General features: G+C 37.7%; 1 protein-coding gene and 1 long non-coding RNA gene across 3 annotated transcripts; both read left to right on the top strand.

Moving 5' to 3' along the window:
- The first annotated feature begins 212 nt into the window (after positions 1-212).
- On the top strand, positions 213-1,341 carry LOC130050806 (uncharacterized). Its single transcript, XR_008799068.1, has 2 exons — positions 213-645; positions 765-1,341. It is a non-coding gene; the product is annotated as an uncharacterized LOC130050806 (long non-coding RNA).
- Positions 1,342-7,691: 6,350 nt separating this feature from the next.
- Positions 7,692-16,527, top strand: LOC125666153 (uncharacterized). 2 transcript variants are annotated; one of them, XM_056151457.1, is made up of 4 exons: positions 7,692-8,083; positions 9,688-9,853; positions 15,506-15,842; positions 16,023-16,527. In XM_056151457.1, the coding sequence occupies exons 2-4, from the start codon at positions 9,726-9,728 to the stop codon at positions 16,158-16,160; spliced, it is 603 nt and encodes a 200-aa protein (XP_056007432.1). In that variant the 5' UTR covers positions 7,692-8,083; positions 9,688-9,725; the 3' UTR covers positions 16,161-16,527. The 2 variants fall into 2 exon arrangements, with proteins under 2 accessions (XP_056007432.1, XP_056007431.1); XM_056151456.1 differs by lacking the exon at positions 7,692-8,083 and having other exon boundaries at positions 9,293-9,853.
- Positions 16,528-20,194: the final 3,667 nt, after the last annotated feature.

Here is a 20,194-nt window from a genome sequence, read left to right as displayed (position 1 = left end):
TACAAGACGAAGATGGTCTATTATGTCAGATACGGGACTGGCACGAGCCGCGTAGCGGCGAGTGATCAGTCCCGTATCTGACACAATAGACCATCGAGTCTTGTATCTTACTTAAAACATTGTTCTATCTAAAAACAAATGCATTTAAACGCATACAAAAAACCCACGTACAAATAATCATTGGTATAGACAAAAATATTTACACCTTTCGTTTCTGATTTGTTTTTAATAATTTTGATATATTAGGAATTCATAAACTTTAATGGCACACAAGGTCAAATCTTGTCTTTAATTCACAAAAAACTGTTAGCTCATCATTTCAATTGTCATAATACGGTACTCCTCAAAACAGGGTTTTGTTCTTCATGGAAAGCGATTCGAACGCTTCTATTGTCTGAAGACTGTACTCAACAAAACTGGTTTTCTTTTTTTGGGTGAATGAGGCTACGTAAAGGGTGTTCGGAAAGAATCTTTTAGAAAAAACAAAACATTGGTTTCCCACATTCCTTTCTGGGAACCCTGATATGATACTGACACGTAGGCCTATAACTGGTATAAAAACAGAAGCCGCAACCCTCTTTTAGCATTTAGTCCGGGTGCCTTGAAGAAATGGATTCAGATGATTGAAAAGTACATGAGTTTGCGGTAAGATTATTCATTATTTCTACAAATTCTCCTAAATATATTAACAATTTTTTTGCACATTATTTATTTTGCTTGTTTCATTTTTGTTGTATACAATTATTTTTTTTAATCATTTGTAGCCCCAGAAGTGGAAAATGCAATGCATTTTATCTCAGATCAAAAATCGCTCCTAATGGGAATGTATGGTACGACGTCCCAGTCGGGGTACATCAACTGCAATAGATTGTGGCTAAAATGTTAAAGAGGCAGGATTACAAATCTCTCTTTGGGCTACTGCCGCTACACGCCTATATGCTGCGGGTGTTGACGAGCAACTTATAGCGGAAAAAAGTGGTTACATGTCATCTGTGATTCGCAACTACAAACGCACCTCCGAGGAACAATTGCAGAGTGTAAGTGATTTGATTCAGAAACCGCCCAGTGTCCCCGCCGGAGCCGAAGAAAGTGAAGCTCAATGAAAGTGTTTCCTATGGATCAGAAAAGGAAATAAACATCACTGCCGGGGATGTAACAGTGAATTTAATGTGCATGTGTTTAAATGAATGATTGTGACATGGATTTATAACTGTGGTGCCTGAACGATTTCATACACGGTAAAATCGGATTATACATGAAACACTCATTTCGTATAATTTACTGGAATATTTCACGCCTTGAATATTGTATTTGATGTATAATAAATGTTTTCTCGTACAACGAAGAGTGGTCTTTGTTCCTGGTTTTTACTGTCAGTCCCGTATTTCTCATAATATTGGCCTGCTCTTAATAATACTGGACTGCTCTTAATAATACTGGACTATGTTCAGTACAGTATGAAAAATAAAGTACTGTCAAGACAAAGAACAAATACATATCGATGTGTCAGTCTCTAAGTTTTGTATCAGTTGTACCTCATACATACAATATGAAAGATTAGTTGACAAACCTGCACGTGTCCTGTGCTAGATTTCTGGAAATGCAAATGGTTTTACCTTGAAACGAAAAATTATATAAATTATATACACTCTCGACAGCCGCGACATCTTCGCAAGCCAAGTGTCTGATTCGATTCGGACAGATGCAACCGCGACTATGTCATTTCAAAATCCGCTAGATCACCAATTTTTAAATTTTATCCAGCATGTGCATATTTAAAGGAGCCGAAACCCATAGAAGATTAACTTCTATTTACATGTGTGTAAATATATACTTCTTGATTGACATGTAAAAATGAAACAAAATGAAAAATAAACTTCACCGTCTACATGGAAATGCTTCTTGCTTTCTCAGTCCGTATGCATGATATAGCGCTTAACAAACTATTTTATTTTGACGCTTACTTTCCGTTATTTTTCCTAGCGTAGTCGTTTGATGCGTTTATGGTGAGAATGAATCTCGCTATCAGTGTATTTATACACTTCCTGTAATATCTCGTATAATCTCGCTATCAGTGTATTTATACACTTACTGTGATATCTCGTGTAATCTCGCTATCAGTATATTTATACACTTACTGTGATATCTCGTATAGTCGCGCTATCAGTGTATTTACATGTATACACTTACTGTAATATCTCGTATAATCTCGCTATCAGTGTATTTATACACTTACTGTGATATCTCGTATAATCTCGCTATCAGTATATTAATACATTTACTGTGATATCTCTTGTAATCTCGCTATCAGTGTATTTATACACTTACTGTGATATCTCGTGTAATCTCGCTATCGGTGTAGCTATACACTTACTGTAATATCTCGTATAATCTCGCTATCAGTATATTCATACACTTACTGTGATATCTCGTGTAATCTCGCTATCAGTGTATTTATATATTTACTGTGATATCTCGTATAGTCGCGCTATCAGTGTATTTACATGTATACACTTACTGTAATATCTCGTATAATCTCGCTATCAGTGTATTTATACACTTACTGTGATATCTCGTGTAATCTCGCTATCAGTGTATTTATACACTTACTGTGATATCTCGTATAATCTCGCTATCAGTGTATTTATATACTCACTGTGGCATCTCGTGTAATCTCGCTATCAGTATATTCATACACTTAATGTGATATCTCGTGTAATCTCGCTATCAGTATATTAATACACTTACTGTGATATCTCGTATAATCTCGCTATCAGTGTATTTATACACTTACAAACAACTATGAGGGGTGTGGTTTTTCTCTTTTCAGAGAAAATCCTCCGATTTGCTCAATTTTCGAAAAAGAAAAAAAAATGAAACGCCCTGGCTTTGATCTAGCTGCAATAATGTAGCCCTCTCTGATTTTTTTTTTTTTTTTTTTTTAGGGAGAGGGCTACAACTCCTTAGGATCTCCGTAATGGTGCAAATGCGGGAGTGATTCACTCCCGCAACCGCAACATTTGCGCTCATTCTAAACATTTCCTGACTTTCTTTACGTAAATAAAATGATATTCTATGTTTCTTAGTCAATATATAAATTTACAACCTGCAACTTAAGATTTGTGAGGCTCTATTCTACAGTTTTCAACAATTTCGATAAATTCCAATTTCTCGATTCATATTTGTGCGCCATGTTTGATGTACTGAAGTTTCAACTTCCGATTGTCAAGTCATTTGCATATGCCATATAAGGTAGTATTTACATCAATGGACAAGTATGGAGGCGAAAGCTATTTCGTCGGTATTGAAAAGGTTTGAATTTAATATCAAGTTAGAAACCGAACAGCAGAGTGTAAATTCTTTCTGCAACAATATGATTTTCCTTTCTTTGTCGAAGTGGCTCGAGTAACTACATTTTCGCGCTGATTGTCAATGTTTAGGTTTTTCATTAGATCCACCTACGAGATCTCGCGATAACAAGCATGGCGGAGCAGACGAAGAATTTTGCATGCTGTACATTATATTTAATGAAAAACACCTTTATTAGACATGCCCGAGCACAAAGTCGGTACTCCTTTTGGTGTAAACAACATTTGGGACTAATACACAGAGTTTATTATCGGTTATTCATAAAATTATCTTGCACCATTACGGAGATCCTATGGAATTGTAGCCCTATCCCGAAAACATCAGAATAAAAAAACATTGGATAGGGCTACATTATTGCAACTAGGTTTGATCGAAAGTGACAGAAAATGATATTTTCCCTGGTAGGGTGAGGTGTTTTCCTCTGATTCCTGAACAATCCAGGCACAGTCCTGAACATTTCAAACATTCGCCATGTTCACGGTATAGGAATCAGACTTCTTGTCTTTCCGAAATTTAACCTTCCTCATAAAATGGTGCCGTCGGATTTGGCGTTGTCGTTAACATTTCGCATTTCATCTTCGAAATAACTGGGCGGATTTTAATCAAACTGAGTACAAACCATCCTTCGTTCCAGAAGATTAAAGTCAATATTTGACCCCCGGGGTATGGTGGGACCAAAACATGCAGATATATAGGGAAACTCTTTTAAAAATCTTCTCAAGAACAACAGGACCCGAGAAGTCGATCTACATGAAAGCTTACGTACTTAGTGCAGATTCAAGTTTGTACAAACCACACATGTTGTAACTCCCGGGGGGGTGGGGGGGTGGGGGGGGGGTAGGATGGGGCCACAACAGGGAGTCAAAATTAAATCGGGAAAATCTTTAAAAATTTTGAAATCTTCTCAAGAACCATTGTACCAGGAAAGTTGAAAGCTTTCCGACATCTAGTGCAGACTGACGCTTTAAAAATCAATTCATGGCCCCTGGAGTAAGAGGGGGGGGGGGGGGGGCACAGTAGGGGATCATTCAAAGTTTTTACATGTGGATGTATATGAAACATCTTCTCAAAAACCACTGGACCAGAAAAGTTGAACTTTACATGACAGATTCGTGACACAGAAGACTGAAGAGATTAAAATAATAAAATCCCGGGAGTAGGGTGGAGCCACAATAACGGATCAGAGTTATCCCGGGAGTAGGGTGGAGCCACAATAACGGATCAGAGTTATCCCGGGAGTAGGGTGGAGCCACAATAACGGATCAGAGTTATCCCGGGAGTAGGGTGGAGCCACAATAACGGATCAGAGTTATCCCGGGAGTAGGGTGGAGCCACAATAACGGATCAGAGTTTTACATGCAGTTGTATAGGAAAAATATTTTAGAATCTTCATCTCAAGAACAACAGGACTCATGAATACGGCAGTCGTGTTAATTACATCTATCAGTCCGCAAAGAAATTCTGACAACAGTCCGTCATTTAACTGAAACTTAAGGTAAATTAAAAAAAATATGAAACAAGGCAATGCATTTATTGTTTTAATCGAACACTAATATTTATCGCTGTTGTAATGAACTGTTGATACAAGGAACAAAACATCAACTGTTTCTCCTGGTCATACCGCAACCATTTCCGACCATGTACCCTGAACACTTCTTGACCATTTCTTCTTTTCAGAAACAGTTATGCTCTTTCTTGTTTTTGTAGGAATCTTTCAGTTTTGATGAATTTGTAACAGATTTCCAACACCTTTTATAAATCGCCACGTGGCGCCTATATTTCAATTTTGTCGATCTTTCAATAGCGCTTTCAACAGTTAAACTCTGTCTATATCGCAAAACGCTTTAATGATGCATACTAAATGATTCTATTAATATTTATAAGATTCGGGACTTTCCAGAAAACAGAATGAGTTAATCAGGACGAATTTTACAGCCGATTGTTTTACCTTTGCCTTTGGATTTTGGGTTTTTTTAAAACTTTGCAGAGATATTTCTACTACAATTTTGAAGATTCGGACTGATAGTTAAACATTTCAACCTGACCACCGGGATTTTTACCACGAACTGACGGACACACGTTAGTTTCGAGCCCTGTGAATATCATGCAAGCGTCTCTACGTAGTGCAAAAAATGTAGCTCAGTGAAGTCGGTTACATTGGGAAATCAGAATTGTACGTAGGGAAATGTCTGGAACAATGTTTAAAAATCTGCATCTCTACAACAGCAGGGTCACGATTAGTCATATTGTTATGCAAGTGTCTTCAGGTAGTCCCAATTCAAGTTTGTTCAATACAGGGGCCCAGGGAGGGGGGGGGGGGTACAATGAGAGATCAAAGTTTTTTCATGGGAATCTGCAGGATGTTTCTCTAGGAAATTAATTTAAACAAATTCTTTTCAAGAGTAGACTAAATTGAATGTGCAATGTTCTACGCAAAAAAAAATTAAAAAAAAAATATAAATAAATAGATAAATAAATAAATAAATAGTTAAAAAATAAATTAATAAATAAATAGATAAATAAATAAATAGATAATTAAAAAATAAATAAATAGGTAAATAAAAAATAAATAAATAGATAAATAGATAAATAAATAAATAGATAAATAAATAAATAGATAAATAAATAAATAAATAAAAATAAATAAATAAAAAATAAATAAATGAATAAATAAATAAATAGATAAATGTAGGATGAAAGTTTCGGTGTGTGAATGACCATGCCTTCATTCCGACAGAATGAGTAGTGCTTGTGTGGAGAATTACACGACAGAATGAGTAGTGCTTGTGTGGAGAATTACACGACAGAATGAGTAGTGCTTGTGTGGAGGTCTGGAGAATTACACGACAGAATGAGTAGTGCTTGTGTGGAGAATTACACGACAGAATGAGCAGTGCTTGTGTGGAGAATTACACGACAGAATGAGCAGTGCTTGTCTGGAGAATTACACGACAGAATGAGTAGTGCTTGTGTGGAGAATTACACGACAGAATGAGTAGTGCTTGTGTGGAGAATTACACGACAGAATGAGTAGTGCTTGTGTGGAGAATTACACGACAGAATGAGCAGTGCTTGTGTGGAGAATTACACGACAGAATGAGTAGTGCTTGTGTGGATAATTACACGACAGAATGAGTAGTGATTGTGTGGAGAATTACACGACAGAATGAGTTGTGCTTGTGTGGAGAATTACACGACAGAATGAGCAGTGCTTGTGTGGAGAATTACACGACAGAATGAGCAGTGCTTGTGTGGAGAATTACACGACAGAATGAGTAGTGCTTGTGTGGAGAATTACAGGACAGAATGAGTAGTGCTTGTGTGGAGAATTACACAACAGAATGAGTAGTGCTTGTGTGGAGAATTACACGACAGAATGAGTAGTGCTTGTGTGGAGAATTACACAACAGAATGAGTAGTGCTTGTGTGGAGAATTACACAACAGAATGAGTAGTGCTTGTGTGGAGAATTACACGACAGAATGAGTAGTGTTTTTCTGGAGAATTACACGACAGAATGAGTAGTGCTTGTGTGGAGAATTACACAACAGAATGACTAGTGCTTGTGTGGAGGTCTGGAGAATTACACGACAGAATGAGTAGTGCTTGTGTGGAGAATTACACGACAGAATGAGTTGTGCTTGTGTGGAGAATTACACGACAGAATGAGCAGTGCTTGTGTGGAGAATTACACGACAGAATGAGCAGTGCTTGTCTGGAGAATTACACGACAGAATGAGTAGTGCTTGTGTGGAGAATTACACAACAGAATGAGTAGTGCTTGTGTGGAGAATTACACGACAGAATGAGTAGTGCTTGTGTGGAGAATTACACGACAGAATGAGTAGTGCTTGTGTGGATAATTACACGACAGAATGAGCAGTGCTTGTGTGGAGAATTACACGACAGAATGAGTAGTGCTTGTGTGGATAATTACACGACAGAATGAGTAGTGATTGTGTGGAGAATTACACGACAGAATGAGTTGTGCTTGTGTGGAGAATTACACGACAGAATGAGCAGTGCTTGTGTGGAGAATTACACGACAGAATGAGCAGTGCTTGTCTGGAGAATTACACGACAGAATGAGTAGTGCTTGTGTGGAGAATTACAGGACAGAATGAGTAGTGCTTGTGTGGAGAATTACACAACAGAATGAGTAGTGCTTGTGTGGAGAATTACACAACAGAATGAGTAGTGCTTGTGTGGAGAATTACACGACAGAATGAGTAGTGCTTGTGTGGAGAATTACACGACAGAATGAGTAGTGCTTGTGTGGAGAATTACACAACAGAATGAGTAGTGCTTGTGTGGAGAATTACACGACAGAATGAGTAGTGTTTTTTCTGGAGAATTACACGACAGAATGAGTAGTGCTTGTGTGGAGAATTACACGACAGAATGAGCAGTGCTTGTCTGGAGAATTACACGGATCATAAAAGTAACACTTGTATTACTTGTGCGATGTGTGCAAAGCAACTCATTGCATTTGTTTGGATAACAAAACAGTTTTCCATATTGTATAAGACTAACATATTACCACAAGAAGTGAATATGATGTACTTAGTATTAGTAGGTTAATTATATATCTTCAGGTACTCGCACTCTCCTACGATTGACCTTTGTCAGAAATACTACTTGTGATGACCGTTTAGAAGTTGTACTTCTGAAGACTAATAAAGAATATAACCTATGTGGTCCCAATGCTACCGATGGTAAGTATTTAAAGCTATATATATATATATATATATATATATATATATATATATATATATATATATATATATATATTTATATATACATATATTGATACATGTAAAACTTGTAAGTGGTTTTGGCCACCTGTTTTAAATCCTCAAGACTGACTTCTGAGTTGTGTGTTCGATGATACACAACTGTTTAGTGTATATCTGCTCAGTCTTATATTTATCTACTGATAGACAACTCTGTATATCAGCTCAGTTTTATATTTATCTACTGATAGACAACTCTGTAAATCTGTTCAGATTTATATTTATCTACTGATAGACAACTCTGTTTATCAGCTCAATCTCATAGTTATCTACTGATAGACAACTCTGTATATCTGCTCAGTTTTATATTTATCTACTGATAGACAACTCTGTATATCAGCTCAGTCTTATATTTATCTACTGATAGACAACTCTGTATATCAGCTCAGTCTTATATTTATCTACTGATAAACAACTCTGTATATCTGCTCAGTCTTATATCTATCTACTGATAGACAACTTTGTATATCTCCTCAGTCTTATATTTATCTACTGATAGACAACTCTGTATATCTGCTCAATCTTATATTTATCTTCTGATAAACAACTCTGTATATCTGCTCAATCTTATATTTATCTTCTGATAAACAACTCTGTATATCTGCTCAGTTTTATATTTATCTACTGATAAACAACTCTGTAAATCTACTCAGACTTATATTTATCTACTGATAGACAACTCTGTTTATCTACTCAATCTTATATTTATCTACTGATAGACAACTCTGTAAATCTGCTCAATCTTATATTTATCTACTGATGGACAACTCTGTATATCTGCTCAATGTTATATTTATCTATTGATAGACAACTCTGTACATCTCTGTATATCTGCTCAGACCTATATAATTTCATTTATTGATAGATGATATATAAATATTGCATTTATTTGGGGATAACATTGAGAATTTTCACCCCGAGAAAACCATTGTCAACCGAGGCGTATGAATTTATGAAACACTTTTTATCGTCTTCAAATTCTATCCTATGTCTGTTCTGTATAACATTAGATGTAACGATAAGAAATCAGGCGATTCGTTCTAAACCTAAAATAAAATGTATGATTGTTTTGTTTTGCTTCTTTCACCACACTCAACTAATTTTCAGTTATCTGGTGGCGCCCAGTTTTTATTGGTGGAAGAGAGAAACCAGATACAATGTACCTGGGAAGAGACCACCGACCTTCCAAAAGTAAACTGGGAAACTTTCTCACTTATCGGTGCGAGCGGGATACGAACCCGCGCCGACAGAGGTGAGAGGCCGTGTGATGTTGAACGCGATGCTCTAACCACTCGGCCACGGAATTATTTGAAACATTTCAGCGAAAAATCATTACTATGCGTTTCTGTTTTGACCAGCATCATAAAACTGAGCTGTATTTTGTCTGTAGGGGGCTTCCGTTGTATCTGGGTTCTCTCTTCCACCAATAAAAACTGGGTGCCACCAGATAACTGAAAAATGTTGAGTGTGACGGAAAAACATCAATCAATCTATCTATTGAAATATATCAATGTGGATTTCTCTAGGAAGAGTTATTGTCCTTGACTTTGATGGTAACCTGAACATGACATACTACACACGGTTGGCTGATACCTCCAATAGATGGCGCTTTGAGGCACTTCTGACGCAATATATTTCCCTGCCAATTGCCGGAGACTGTCCTCAAGCTTTCATCCTTTGTGACACGGACAGGTAAATTGTAATTTTGTGAGATTTAAACAATATGTTTTTTATTTTTAGTTCATATGTTCAAATCTTGACACACACCTCACCTCGAAGTGTAGGATTAAGTGTGGGGCCACAAATAATCAATAGGTGATCAAAGTTTTTTTTTTTTTTTTTTTTTTTTTTTTTTTTACATAATAGCATATAGGGAAGCATTGTTATAAACCAAAGTTTTAGCCTTGTCACCTTGACCTTGAAATATGACCAACTGTTAAGAAAACCTAACCTAGGCGATGTATCCTGAACTATTTCAAGCTTTGTTGCTCTGCTCCCGTGGGAATCCAGATGAGAATAGGTCCTCAGTACCCCTTGCTTGTCGTAAGAGGCGACTAAATTGGGCGGTCCTTCGGATGAGACCCCAAAAACCAAAGTCCCGTGTCATATCAGATGTGGCACGATAAAGACCCCTCCCTGCTCAAAGCCCGTAAGCGCCGAGCATAGACCTAAATTTTGCAGCCCTTCTCTGGTAATGGTGACGGCTCCATATGGGTGAAAGATTCTCGGGCGGGACGTTAAACAATATATCAATCAATCAATGTTGTGTATATAGATTCCTTCTGACAAGATCTTACATTTCTAACCATCAGGAGTAGACGAATATATCTTTATAACACCCCCAACGAAGGCTGTTCGTCCTCCCGTACACATAATTTTTCCAAAGTGAATCTTTAAGAAGGATGAACAGATCTGAGTAAAACTTTGTGTATATCTTGTATGAATAATGAAGTTGTGCACCTGCTATATTGATTGGGATTTTTTAGCATTCAAGGAAGTTATGTATACTTTCATTTTGAGGGGTTGTCCTTCTTTCGTCCTTTCTTTCCGCTAATGTCGCAAACTTTTATTTTCTCCGTGTCTCAATATTCAGTTTACTTTGACATTGCGTCTATGAAATTCGGCGCTTTGTTATCTATGTTAACTTTGCCGTACATTTAAGCGTTTTAGTGATCCTTATAATTTCTCACTAGAGGGGTGTTACTCATCGCATGAATGCTTTCCTATTTTCGGTTTATCCACAATCTACAATGTCAAATCATTTACATTTAATATGTCTTCCAACAGTCTGATGGAATTCCCATGGACACGAATTGTGCTCCTTTGTTAGCTGACCTGTTTTTATATTCTTATGAAGCAGAATTTATTTAAAAACTTCTACTTGAGAAGAAAAAATTCTTGCTATGACCTTCAATGCGACATTGAATATATCGACGATGTTTTGTCTATTAGTAATAATTATTTTCATTCATATGTCGATCGATATATCCCTGTGAACTCGAAACGAAAGACACCTCATAACTGTCCACTTCTTCCACATACGTAGATAGTTTCTTGAAAGTAGACATTAACGGCAAACTGACAACTCAGCTGTATGACAAACAGGATGATCTCAGCTTCTTCATCGTCAACTTCCCATATTTATGTAGCAATATTCCATTATCACCTGTAATTGGCGTTTATATATCTCAACTGATTCGATACGCAAGAACTTGTTTTGCGTATGATAAGTTTTTAGATCGAGGCAGGCTACTGGCAAACAAGTTGATGTTGCAGGGGTTTCAACTGTCTCGTTTAAAGTAAGCATTTCGCAAATTCAATGGTCGTTATAACAATCTAGTTTGTCAATACAAGCTATGGTTAGATCAAATGCTGAATGACGTGTTTCATACCGATTGTTAGGCACACTGATTTTGACTACGGATAACTCTGTTCACCTGATCAAGATAAAGAACTCACGGCGGGTGTGATCGGTTGACAGGGGATGCTTATTCCTCCTAGGCACCTGATCCCACCTCTGGTATACCCAGGGGTCTGTGTTTGCCCAACTCTATTTTGTATTCCTCATAGGATTTACGAGATTGATTACTGTTCATTATCCTAGTTATCTTCACCTTTGAGACATCACCAGGCGTAGGTGAAGTACTACGAATTTAGACCTACATGTATGTTTCACGGCTGTAGTAGTGAGAGTTCTTTAACGTGCCAATCAGTGTTCGAAATTAGTTTAAAACGTGGTGTAGACCACGGGTCTATGCTAAAACAAGATAGACCTCATCGAATTGGCATAGACCGCAACATTGGAAAAAAAAACAACAAAAAAACCCCCACAAATTTAAAACATTGTTACATGTATTTATATCTAATGTACATGTACTTGCAAAGTATATTTACTTTCCATTTTGATAACAATCACTGTGTAGAAACTAGGGTAAGGTGCCCTAGTCCAAGATGGCGACAAGCAAGTACGCTTGTATTATTTCGCCCCCTTCAGTTATTCAAATATATGAAGTACGTGTATATATTGCAAAAGTGGTGGTTAATGTTGTAAAAGTCTAGATAATAGAAGGTAAATATTCCATAAAATGTGCATGATCAGCGCCTATGACAGCGATAAAGCGATTAGAAAATTTGACCATGATTAGGGTAAAGCAAATTTACAACTGGTGGTTTTTCGTCATTTTCTTGACATAAGTTATTTTTCTTGCAAATCTCTAAATAATATACGATATTCCGATACTAGTCATAACTTCCGGTCTGTTGTATACAAATCTCTAAATAATATACGATATTCCGATACTAGTCATAACTTCCGGTGTGTTGTATACAAATCTCTAAATAATATACGATATTCCAATACTAGTCATAACTTCCGGTCTGTTGTATACAAATCTCTAAATAATATATGATATTCCGATACTAGTCATAACTTCCGGTCTGTTGTATACAGGGTGCCTCATGGAAAAGCAACGGGTTTGTTTGAGAGGGACTATGCCATTTGATAAAGACCAAAGTGAAGGTGATAGTATAAATAAACAGTGATACGATCCTCAACTTTACAAGAATGGTGAAATTATCCGCCATCAAACCAGAACACAGTTAACAGAAATCTTCTTCCTGGTGCATGCTTCGCCGGACTGATAAACAATTGAGCTTCCTTCGGACCCAGTAACAGCTGTATCGTGCACTAATGTGCGAAAATATCTGTATATTGATCAGAATTACGTTAGGTTACGAGTAATTTATTAGTCGTCGTAATTGAATTATTCATGGAAATAAAAATGAAATTGTTACATTTTTAATTAGAAAAATAACGGATATACAAACTCAATTATATTGAAGATGTTCAGAGTTTGAATAAAAACAATAATGAATACGAAACAGGTATCAAAAACAGAGCAAAGTTGCAAATTGCGAAAATTCATAAAACGTAAACTTCTTTGAAATTAAGTAAATGAAATAAGACCATGTAAATCTAGGGCGTCAAAAGTATGTTAGAAAGGGCTTGTTTCGTCGATCAGGACACTTTCGGCTTAAAATGTATGTTTTGCAAAAATCCTAGAGAAAATTAAGTCCCCACCCATCCATGGGTGGGGCTTGAATTCGCAACATCCCGGTGATGAAGCGAATGCTCCCAGGTACCACTGAGCTACCGCCGGAGTTGAGTTACCAATCTGCAAGATACGTGTGTTTTTATGATCTCCATTGTCCTCCTGGAAAACGCATTTTATGTTGGTTACATTCACAGAGAATTAACATGTACATGCAATACAGTACACCAAGGATAACGACAAGACACTAAATGCAGGTGATAATGGAATATAATTATTGCTACATAAAAATATGGGAAATTGACGATGTCATAAAGTGGAGTTGTTACAAAATATCCAGGTATGAAGCAGATGAAAGAAAGGTGAAGCTGTCAATCTCATAACTCCTATATACAATACAAAATAGAGAGTTGGTCAAACACGGACCCCTTGATATAACAGAGGTATATAAACAATCCGTGGTGTCTTGTATTTGAAGTTCATCCAGTGGGGATCCGGATTAGAATAGGTCCTCAGTACTCCCTTGCTTGTCGTAAGAGGCGACTAAATGGGGCGGTCCTTCGGATGATACCGCAAAAACCGAGGTCCCGTGTCACAGCAGGTGTGGCACGATAAAGATCCCTCCCTGTTCAATGCCCATAAGCGCCGAACATAGGCCTAAATTTTACAGCCCTTCACCGGCAGTGGTGACGTCTCCATATGAGTGAAATATTCTCGATCGGGACGTTAAACAATATTCAATCAATCAATCATTTCAAGTTCACTGGGCTATATCGAATCGACATATGAATGAAAATGAGTATTGCATGTATTAAGAGATAAAACGTCGTCGATATATCTATATGCCGAATTGAAGGTCGATCTTGTAAAAATACAAAATTAAGAGTAGGCAAAATACGGACCAGTGGACACATCAAAGATGGGATAATGTTACTAAGAGAAGTTAGCATTCCCTTGATGAATGCTAGATCTTATGTACATCCGCCGTGAGTCTTGTTCAGCTTGTGTACACCCACCGTGAGTCTTGTTCAGCTTATGTACATCCGCCGTGAGTCTTGTTCAGCTTGTGTACACCCACCGTGAGTCTTGTTCAGCTTGTGTACACCCGCCGTGAGCTTGTGTACACCCACCGTGAGTCTTGTTCAGCTTATGTACATCCGCCGTGAGTCTTGTTCAGCTTGTGTACATCCGCCGTGAGTCTTGTTCAGCTTGTGTACACCCGCCGTGAGTCTTGTTCAGCTTATGTACACCCGCCGTGAGTCTTGTGTTCACCCGCCGTGAGTCTTGTTCAGCTTGTGTACACCCGCCGTGAGTCTTGTTCAGCTTGTGTACACCCGCCGTGAGTCTTGTTCAGCTTGTGTACACCCGCCGTGAGCTTGTGTACACCCACCGTGAGTCTTGTTCAGCTTGTGTACACCCACCGTGAGTCTTGTTCAGCTTATGTACACCCGCCGTGAGTCTTGTTCAGCTTATGTACATCCGCCGTGAGTCTTGTTCAGCTTGTGTACACCCACCGTGAGTCTTGTTCAGCTTGTGTACACCCACCGTGAGTCTTGTTCAGCTTGTGTACATCCGCCGTGAGTCTTGTTCAGCTTGTGTACACCCGCCGTGAGTCTTGTTCAGCTTGTGTACATCCGCCGTGAGTCATGTTCAGCTTGTGTACATCCGCCGTGAGTCTTGTGTTCACCCGCCGTGAGTCTTGTTCAGCTTGTGTACACCCGCCGTGAGTCTTGTTCAGCTTGTGTACACCCACCGTGAGTCTTGTTCAGCTTGTGTACACCCACCGTGAGTCTTGTTCAGGTAAAGGGAGTAATCAGCATACAGAGAAATGGTTCCACAATGTAATTTTCTAATTTCAAGCACTAACCATAGTTTTGATATTTCTCTCCCTCCCCAGGTGTATGAGTAAATCTCCAGCACTGACGTAAGTTAATATTTCTGTATATCCACAGGTGTATGAGTAAATCTCCCCAGCACTGACGTGAGTTAATATTACTTTATATCCTCAGGTGTAGGAGTAAATTTCTCCAGCACTGACGTGAGTTAATATACTTTATATCCTCAGGTGTAGGAGTAAATCTCCCCAGCACTGACGTGGGTTAATATTTCTGTATCTCTACAGGTGTATGAGTAAATCTCTTCAGCACTGACGTGAGGTAATATTTCTGTATCTCCACAGGTGTATGAGTAAATCTACCCTGCACTGACGTGAGGTAATATTTCTGTATCTCCACAGGTGTATGAGTAAATTTCTTCAGCACTGACGTGAGGTAATATTTCTGTATCTCCACAGGTGTATGAGTAAATCTCTTCAGAAAGATGGAGATCGCAACTGTGAAGACGGTACAGATGAAGGTGATCCTTCTACGACCTCGTCATCTACAGTGTCATCTACTACATCATCTACAGTGTCATCTACTACATCATCTACAGCCGCGTCAGTTCTATCATCTACAGCTTCATCAGTCCTATCATCTACAGCCTCGTCAGTCGTATCATCTACAGCCTCGTCAGTCCTATCATCTACAGCCTCGTCAGTCCTATCTACACCAGCTTCGCCACCCCTATCTACAACAACGTTGCTGACCTCTGCCACAAACAACACTGCCAATGAAATGTCCAGATTTGTGGTAATGAGCTATCATATACAGCGCATGTGTATAGAAATTACTAAATGACTTCTTTTCTTCTGTTCTGCCAGACAGCAAATTGCTATGACCTTTAGAAAGCTGTTTGTCTGCCCGATTATGTTGCTTAAAGATATCTTACTCCAATCAGTCGACTAACGTCATCATCTGTGTATATTTCAGGCCGGTCTCTCTGGCACGCAACTAATGAGCGCCATTTTGGTTCCTATTGCGATCATCATATGTACGGTTTCGTCCGTGGTGTGTTTTAGACGCAGGGCACATTCTCACTACGAAGACCCGGCTTTAGTTCCCAACTGAATGGAACTTGGAGCAGACCAACTTCAGCAAGCTTGTAACAGACACACTCTCACTACGAAGACCCGACTTTAGTTCCCGAACTCGGAGCAGACCAACTTCAGCCAGCTTGTAACAGACTTTATAAACGTGTGAGCTTCATGTCCGATAACATGTGAGATACTTTTAAACATATTGGATACTTTATCAATCTGTCGGATACTTTATAATCATGATAGATATTTCATATGCTTGTCAGATACTTGTTCATAAACATGTAAGGTAGTTTGAAGATTTAAATTTCCCTAAGCATTTTTAATGTTCAAATTCAAATTTTACTGTCATCTGTAATAAAAAGATGTATAATGTGTCTGTTTATCAGCACACGTGATTGCTATGTAGTCTGTTGTGTGACACGATATCTTCAGGTTATCATTGTTAAGTGTTCTTTGCGGAAAAGTATTCCCGCGTTTAAAATTATTGCCGGTAAAGATGTTTTCACAGAATAACGGGCAAATCCAATAGTGAAAGTGTTCGTCAAAGTCTCTTAACGATGATATACCCTTGATCCAATAGAGATTAATGAATGAATTCAAACAAGACTAAAGGGACCTCCGTGGCCGAGTGGTTGGAGCATCGCGCTCAAAATCACACAGCCTCTCACCTCTGTCGGCGCGTGTTCGAATCCTGCTCGCGCCGGTAAATGAGAAAGTTCCCCAGTTTACTTTCGGAAGGTCGGTGGTCTCTTACCAGGTATATTGTATCTGTGTTCTCTCTTCCACAAATAAAAACTGGACGCCACTAGATAACTGAAAAATTGTTGAGTGTGGAGGAAAACAGCAATCAATCAAACAAGACTGGTTTTTCTGGTATATATTCTGGTAAGAACTTCGTCAAACAAACAAAACCGACACGAGAAACCTCCTGTATATTAATGACTATCCACAAGCACTGAAACATTCTCATGTAAATATGTATGCAGATGATACTTCACAAGATGTAACAGATAAGTCAGTGGAAAATATTGAGTCAAAGATGTATGAAGATCTTCAGCGCAGTATAATGTGGATTAAGGAAAATAAATTAAGCTTAAACCTGTCTAAAACTCAATGTATGCTTATTGGATCGGCACAAAAATTATCAAAGTATCGAAAATTAAATTTAGTGATAAATAACCATGTCATAGAATGTGTTCAGGAGTCAAAATTACTTGGTATTATTATTGATGAAACTTTGTCCTGGAAAAGTCATATAGAATCACTTATGAACAAGATTTCCAAGAGAATTGGCATTTTAAGAAGAATAAGATATTTTATGTCAAACGATGCGCTGCTGAAGATTTTTAATACTATGATTTTTCCACATTTTACATATTGTTGTACTATATGGAGCAATCCAAGAAATGCTGAAAATGTGAATAAGCTTTTTATATTGCAAAAACGAGCTGCAAGGGTAATTCTTAACATCAGAAATTTTGAAACACCATCTAATGTCATGTTTACAGAACTTAACTGGTTGCCTCTATCAGATTACTTTGTCTATAGAAAAGTCATTTTAGTGTATAAAGTTTTACATGGTTTAATGCCAGATTATTTAAATGTTTTTAAATATGTATCAGAAGTCAGTCAGAGGCAAACTAGAAATTCTTATTCAAATATTTTGTATATACCCAGGGCAAAAACAGAATATTATAGAAGATCTTTCAACATTTCAGGGAGCACAGTGTGGAATGCCTTGAGTCAAAACATAAGAAACTCAACGAGTGTTGCGTGTTTTAAGAGAAATTATCTTAGAGATTATCACCATACTTTTTAAGCTTCATTTTGTATTCTATTTATCTTACATTCATAATTATTTCTTAAGTTTATATGTATTCTACTTCTTTTAATCTGTGTTTATTTTACTAATATCTGTCTGTATGTATGTTATATGCAGGACCATATTGAAAACTAGCGTTATCGCTAAATATGTAATCCTGGTTAAATAAAGGTCTTATTATTATTTTATTATTACGAGAAACAAGAAATTTGAATGAATACAAAATTTACAATATATATTCATTAATATTTTATACAAGTCTCTTGCTCATTGGGAACCATATACCAATGCCGCTTACTTTACAAAAAATATTTAAAAGTACATGCATAACATTCACTTCCTGGGCGATAACTTCAACTTTCGTCAGTTTTTATGAAAAATCGATGTTATAGATCACGTAAATGTTGGCCGGTTTAATGTTGCATAATATGAAGAAAATTCATTGTACTAAGGCTGAATGAGTAGACAACTTTATCACATAATCCTCTGCATCGATTTTTCTTAGTGGGCATCTATTTCTATTTTTGAAGTTTCTGACCGTATTGTCTTTCATAAGAAGTCTACTTTAAAGATGTAACAGATGTTTAAAAAATTGGCAAATTTTACATTTATTGGTGTAAATGCATAATGGATAGAGTAATTAGATGAACATGGTTATATTTGTTCTATAAATATTTACTTAGGGTAATTAGATGAAGATGTTATATTTGTTCTATAAATACATGTATTTACTTAGGGTAATTAGATGAACATGTTATATTTGTTTTATAAATACATGTATTTACTTAGGTAATTAGATGAACATGGTTATATTTGTTCTATAAATATTTACTTGGGGGGGGGGGGGGGGGGGGGGGGGGGGGTTCCGGGGTATATGATAATGTTCGCAAGCACGCATGAGTGGAAAAACGATCAAAACAAAATTTAATCCTGTGTGATTAAAAAAGAGAGCTCCCAAAGCTCTCAGTGTCTACCAATGACTCCCGAATCGAATATTTACATGTACAGATTCATGCACCAAGAATTTTTCCCCTGATAGCGGATTTTAGGGTTCGGGTCTTCACACATCATTGAGAAAATGGCAGCTCTCCCCCTAACAGTTGAAGGCAGCTCGATGTCAGAGTACCAGGCAAGTTTTTCCTGATGCTGTCACGTTCAACTACGGTGATGTATTTCTGTTAAGCTTCAACAGTTTGTCAGAAATTACCACAATTGGCTCACAGTAGACATAGAACCTCCATCTACCAGCCATTTCCTTGATGTTCCATCTACAAAACACAGTTTAACTGCCATCATGTATGGTCAACCATCTTTTTTGTGATGGTTTGTTTTACATATTGTCGATGAATTTTTTTTACTGATATTGAGACGTCACCAGCTGTAGGTTAAGTACCACAAATGTAAGACTTATACTTACATGTAGCACTGAGGATTGTCACATATATAAAGAACGCCTGCCGCGACACGTGACCCCCGTTTTAAAGACCCGTGACGTCACTTCTAAATGCCGAGCGATTGGCGAAGGAGCAATCACTGCCTATGCTTACGGCTTACAATCTCCCAATCAAAAAAGCACACGCTCTACAACTGTGTGATGTTGTCACACATACAGTGTTACATGTCTGTATAGTATGTTTCCAGTTATCCTGCACTGGACCTCTCTAGTCAAACACCCTTCTCTGTGCCCCTTGATACCTACATTTATCCACCTGAGTTTAGGGTTTTCACTCTCTTCGGATCGTGTTCCACGCAATACAGCAGCATGGGTTCCTGCAAATTTCATTCTCATGAAATTGGTCAAACTCTAAGTTTAAAGGTCACAAGAAGCTATTTTTTTTAAAAGTTTGTTTTCCACGAAAATGTGTTCTTTAATTACTTAAAGTATGTAAATTAGTCAATCAGAAACAAGAACATTAGTAACACTGATGGATGCTCCCCGAAATACACCTAACCAATGAACTATACTTCATATGACGAATGACTCACACAATGATCAATAACTGGGAATATATTGTTGAAATGATTGATTGATTGTTTTGCTGTTTTCCGTCACACTCAAGAATTTTTCAGTTATCTGGTGGCGCCCAGTTTTTATTGTTGAAAGAGAGAACCCAGATACAATGTACCTGGGAAGAGACCACCGACCTTCCGAAAGTAAACTGGGAAATGTTCTCACTTACCGGCGCGAGCGGGATTCAAACCCGCGATGACCAGAGGTGAGAGGCCGTGTGATTTTGAGC

Source organism: Ostrea edulis, chromosome 10, assembly GCF_947568905.1.
Source record: "Ostrea edulis chromosome 10, xbOstEdul1.1, whole genome shotgun sequence".
In the NCBI taxonomy this organism is placed as follows: Eukaryota; Metazoa; Mollusca; class Bivalvia; order Ostreida; family Ostreidae; genus Ostrea; species Ostrea edulis.
The sequence above is the reverse complement of the archived record's forward strand: the minus strand, read 5'-3'. Positions and strand labels throughout refer to the sequence as shown.

Coding starts and splice junctions, on each gene's coding strand:
- LOC125666153 (XM_056151456.1), top strand. CDS start 9,672: ATGTGGATTTCTCTAGGAAGAGTTATTGTCCTTGACTTTGATGGTAAC. Junction 9,854..15,505: donor ATCCTTTGTGACACGGACAG/GTAAATTGTAAT, acceptor GTATCTCCACAG/GTGTATGAGTAAATCTCTTC. Junction 15,843..16,022: donor ATGAAATGTCCAGATTTGTG/GTAATGAGCTAT, acceptor TGTATATTTCAG/GCCGGTCTCTCTGGCACGCA.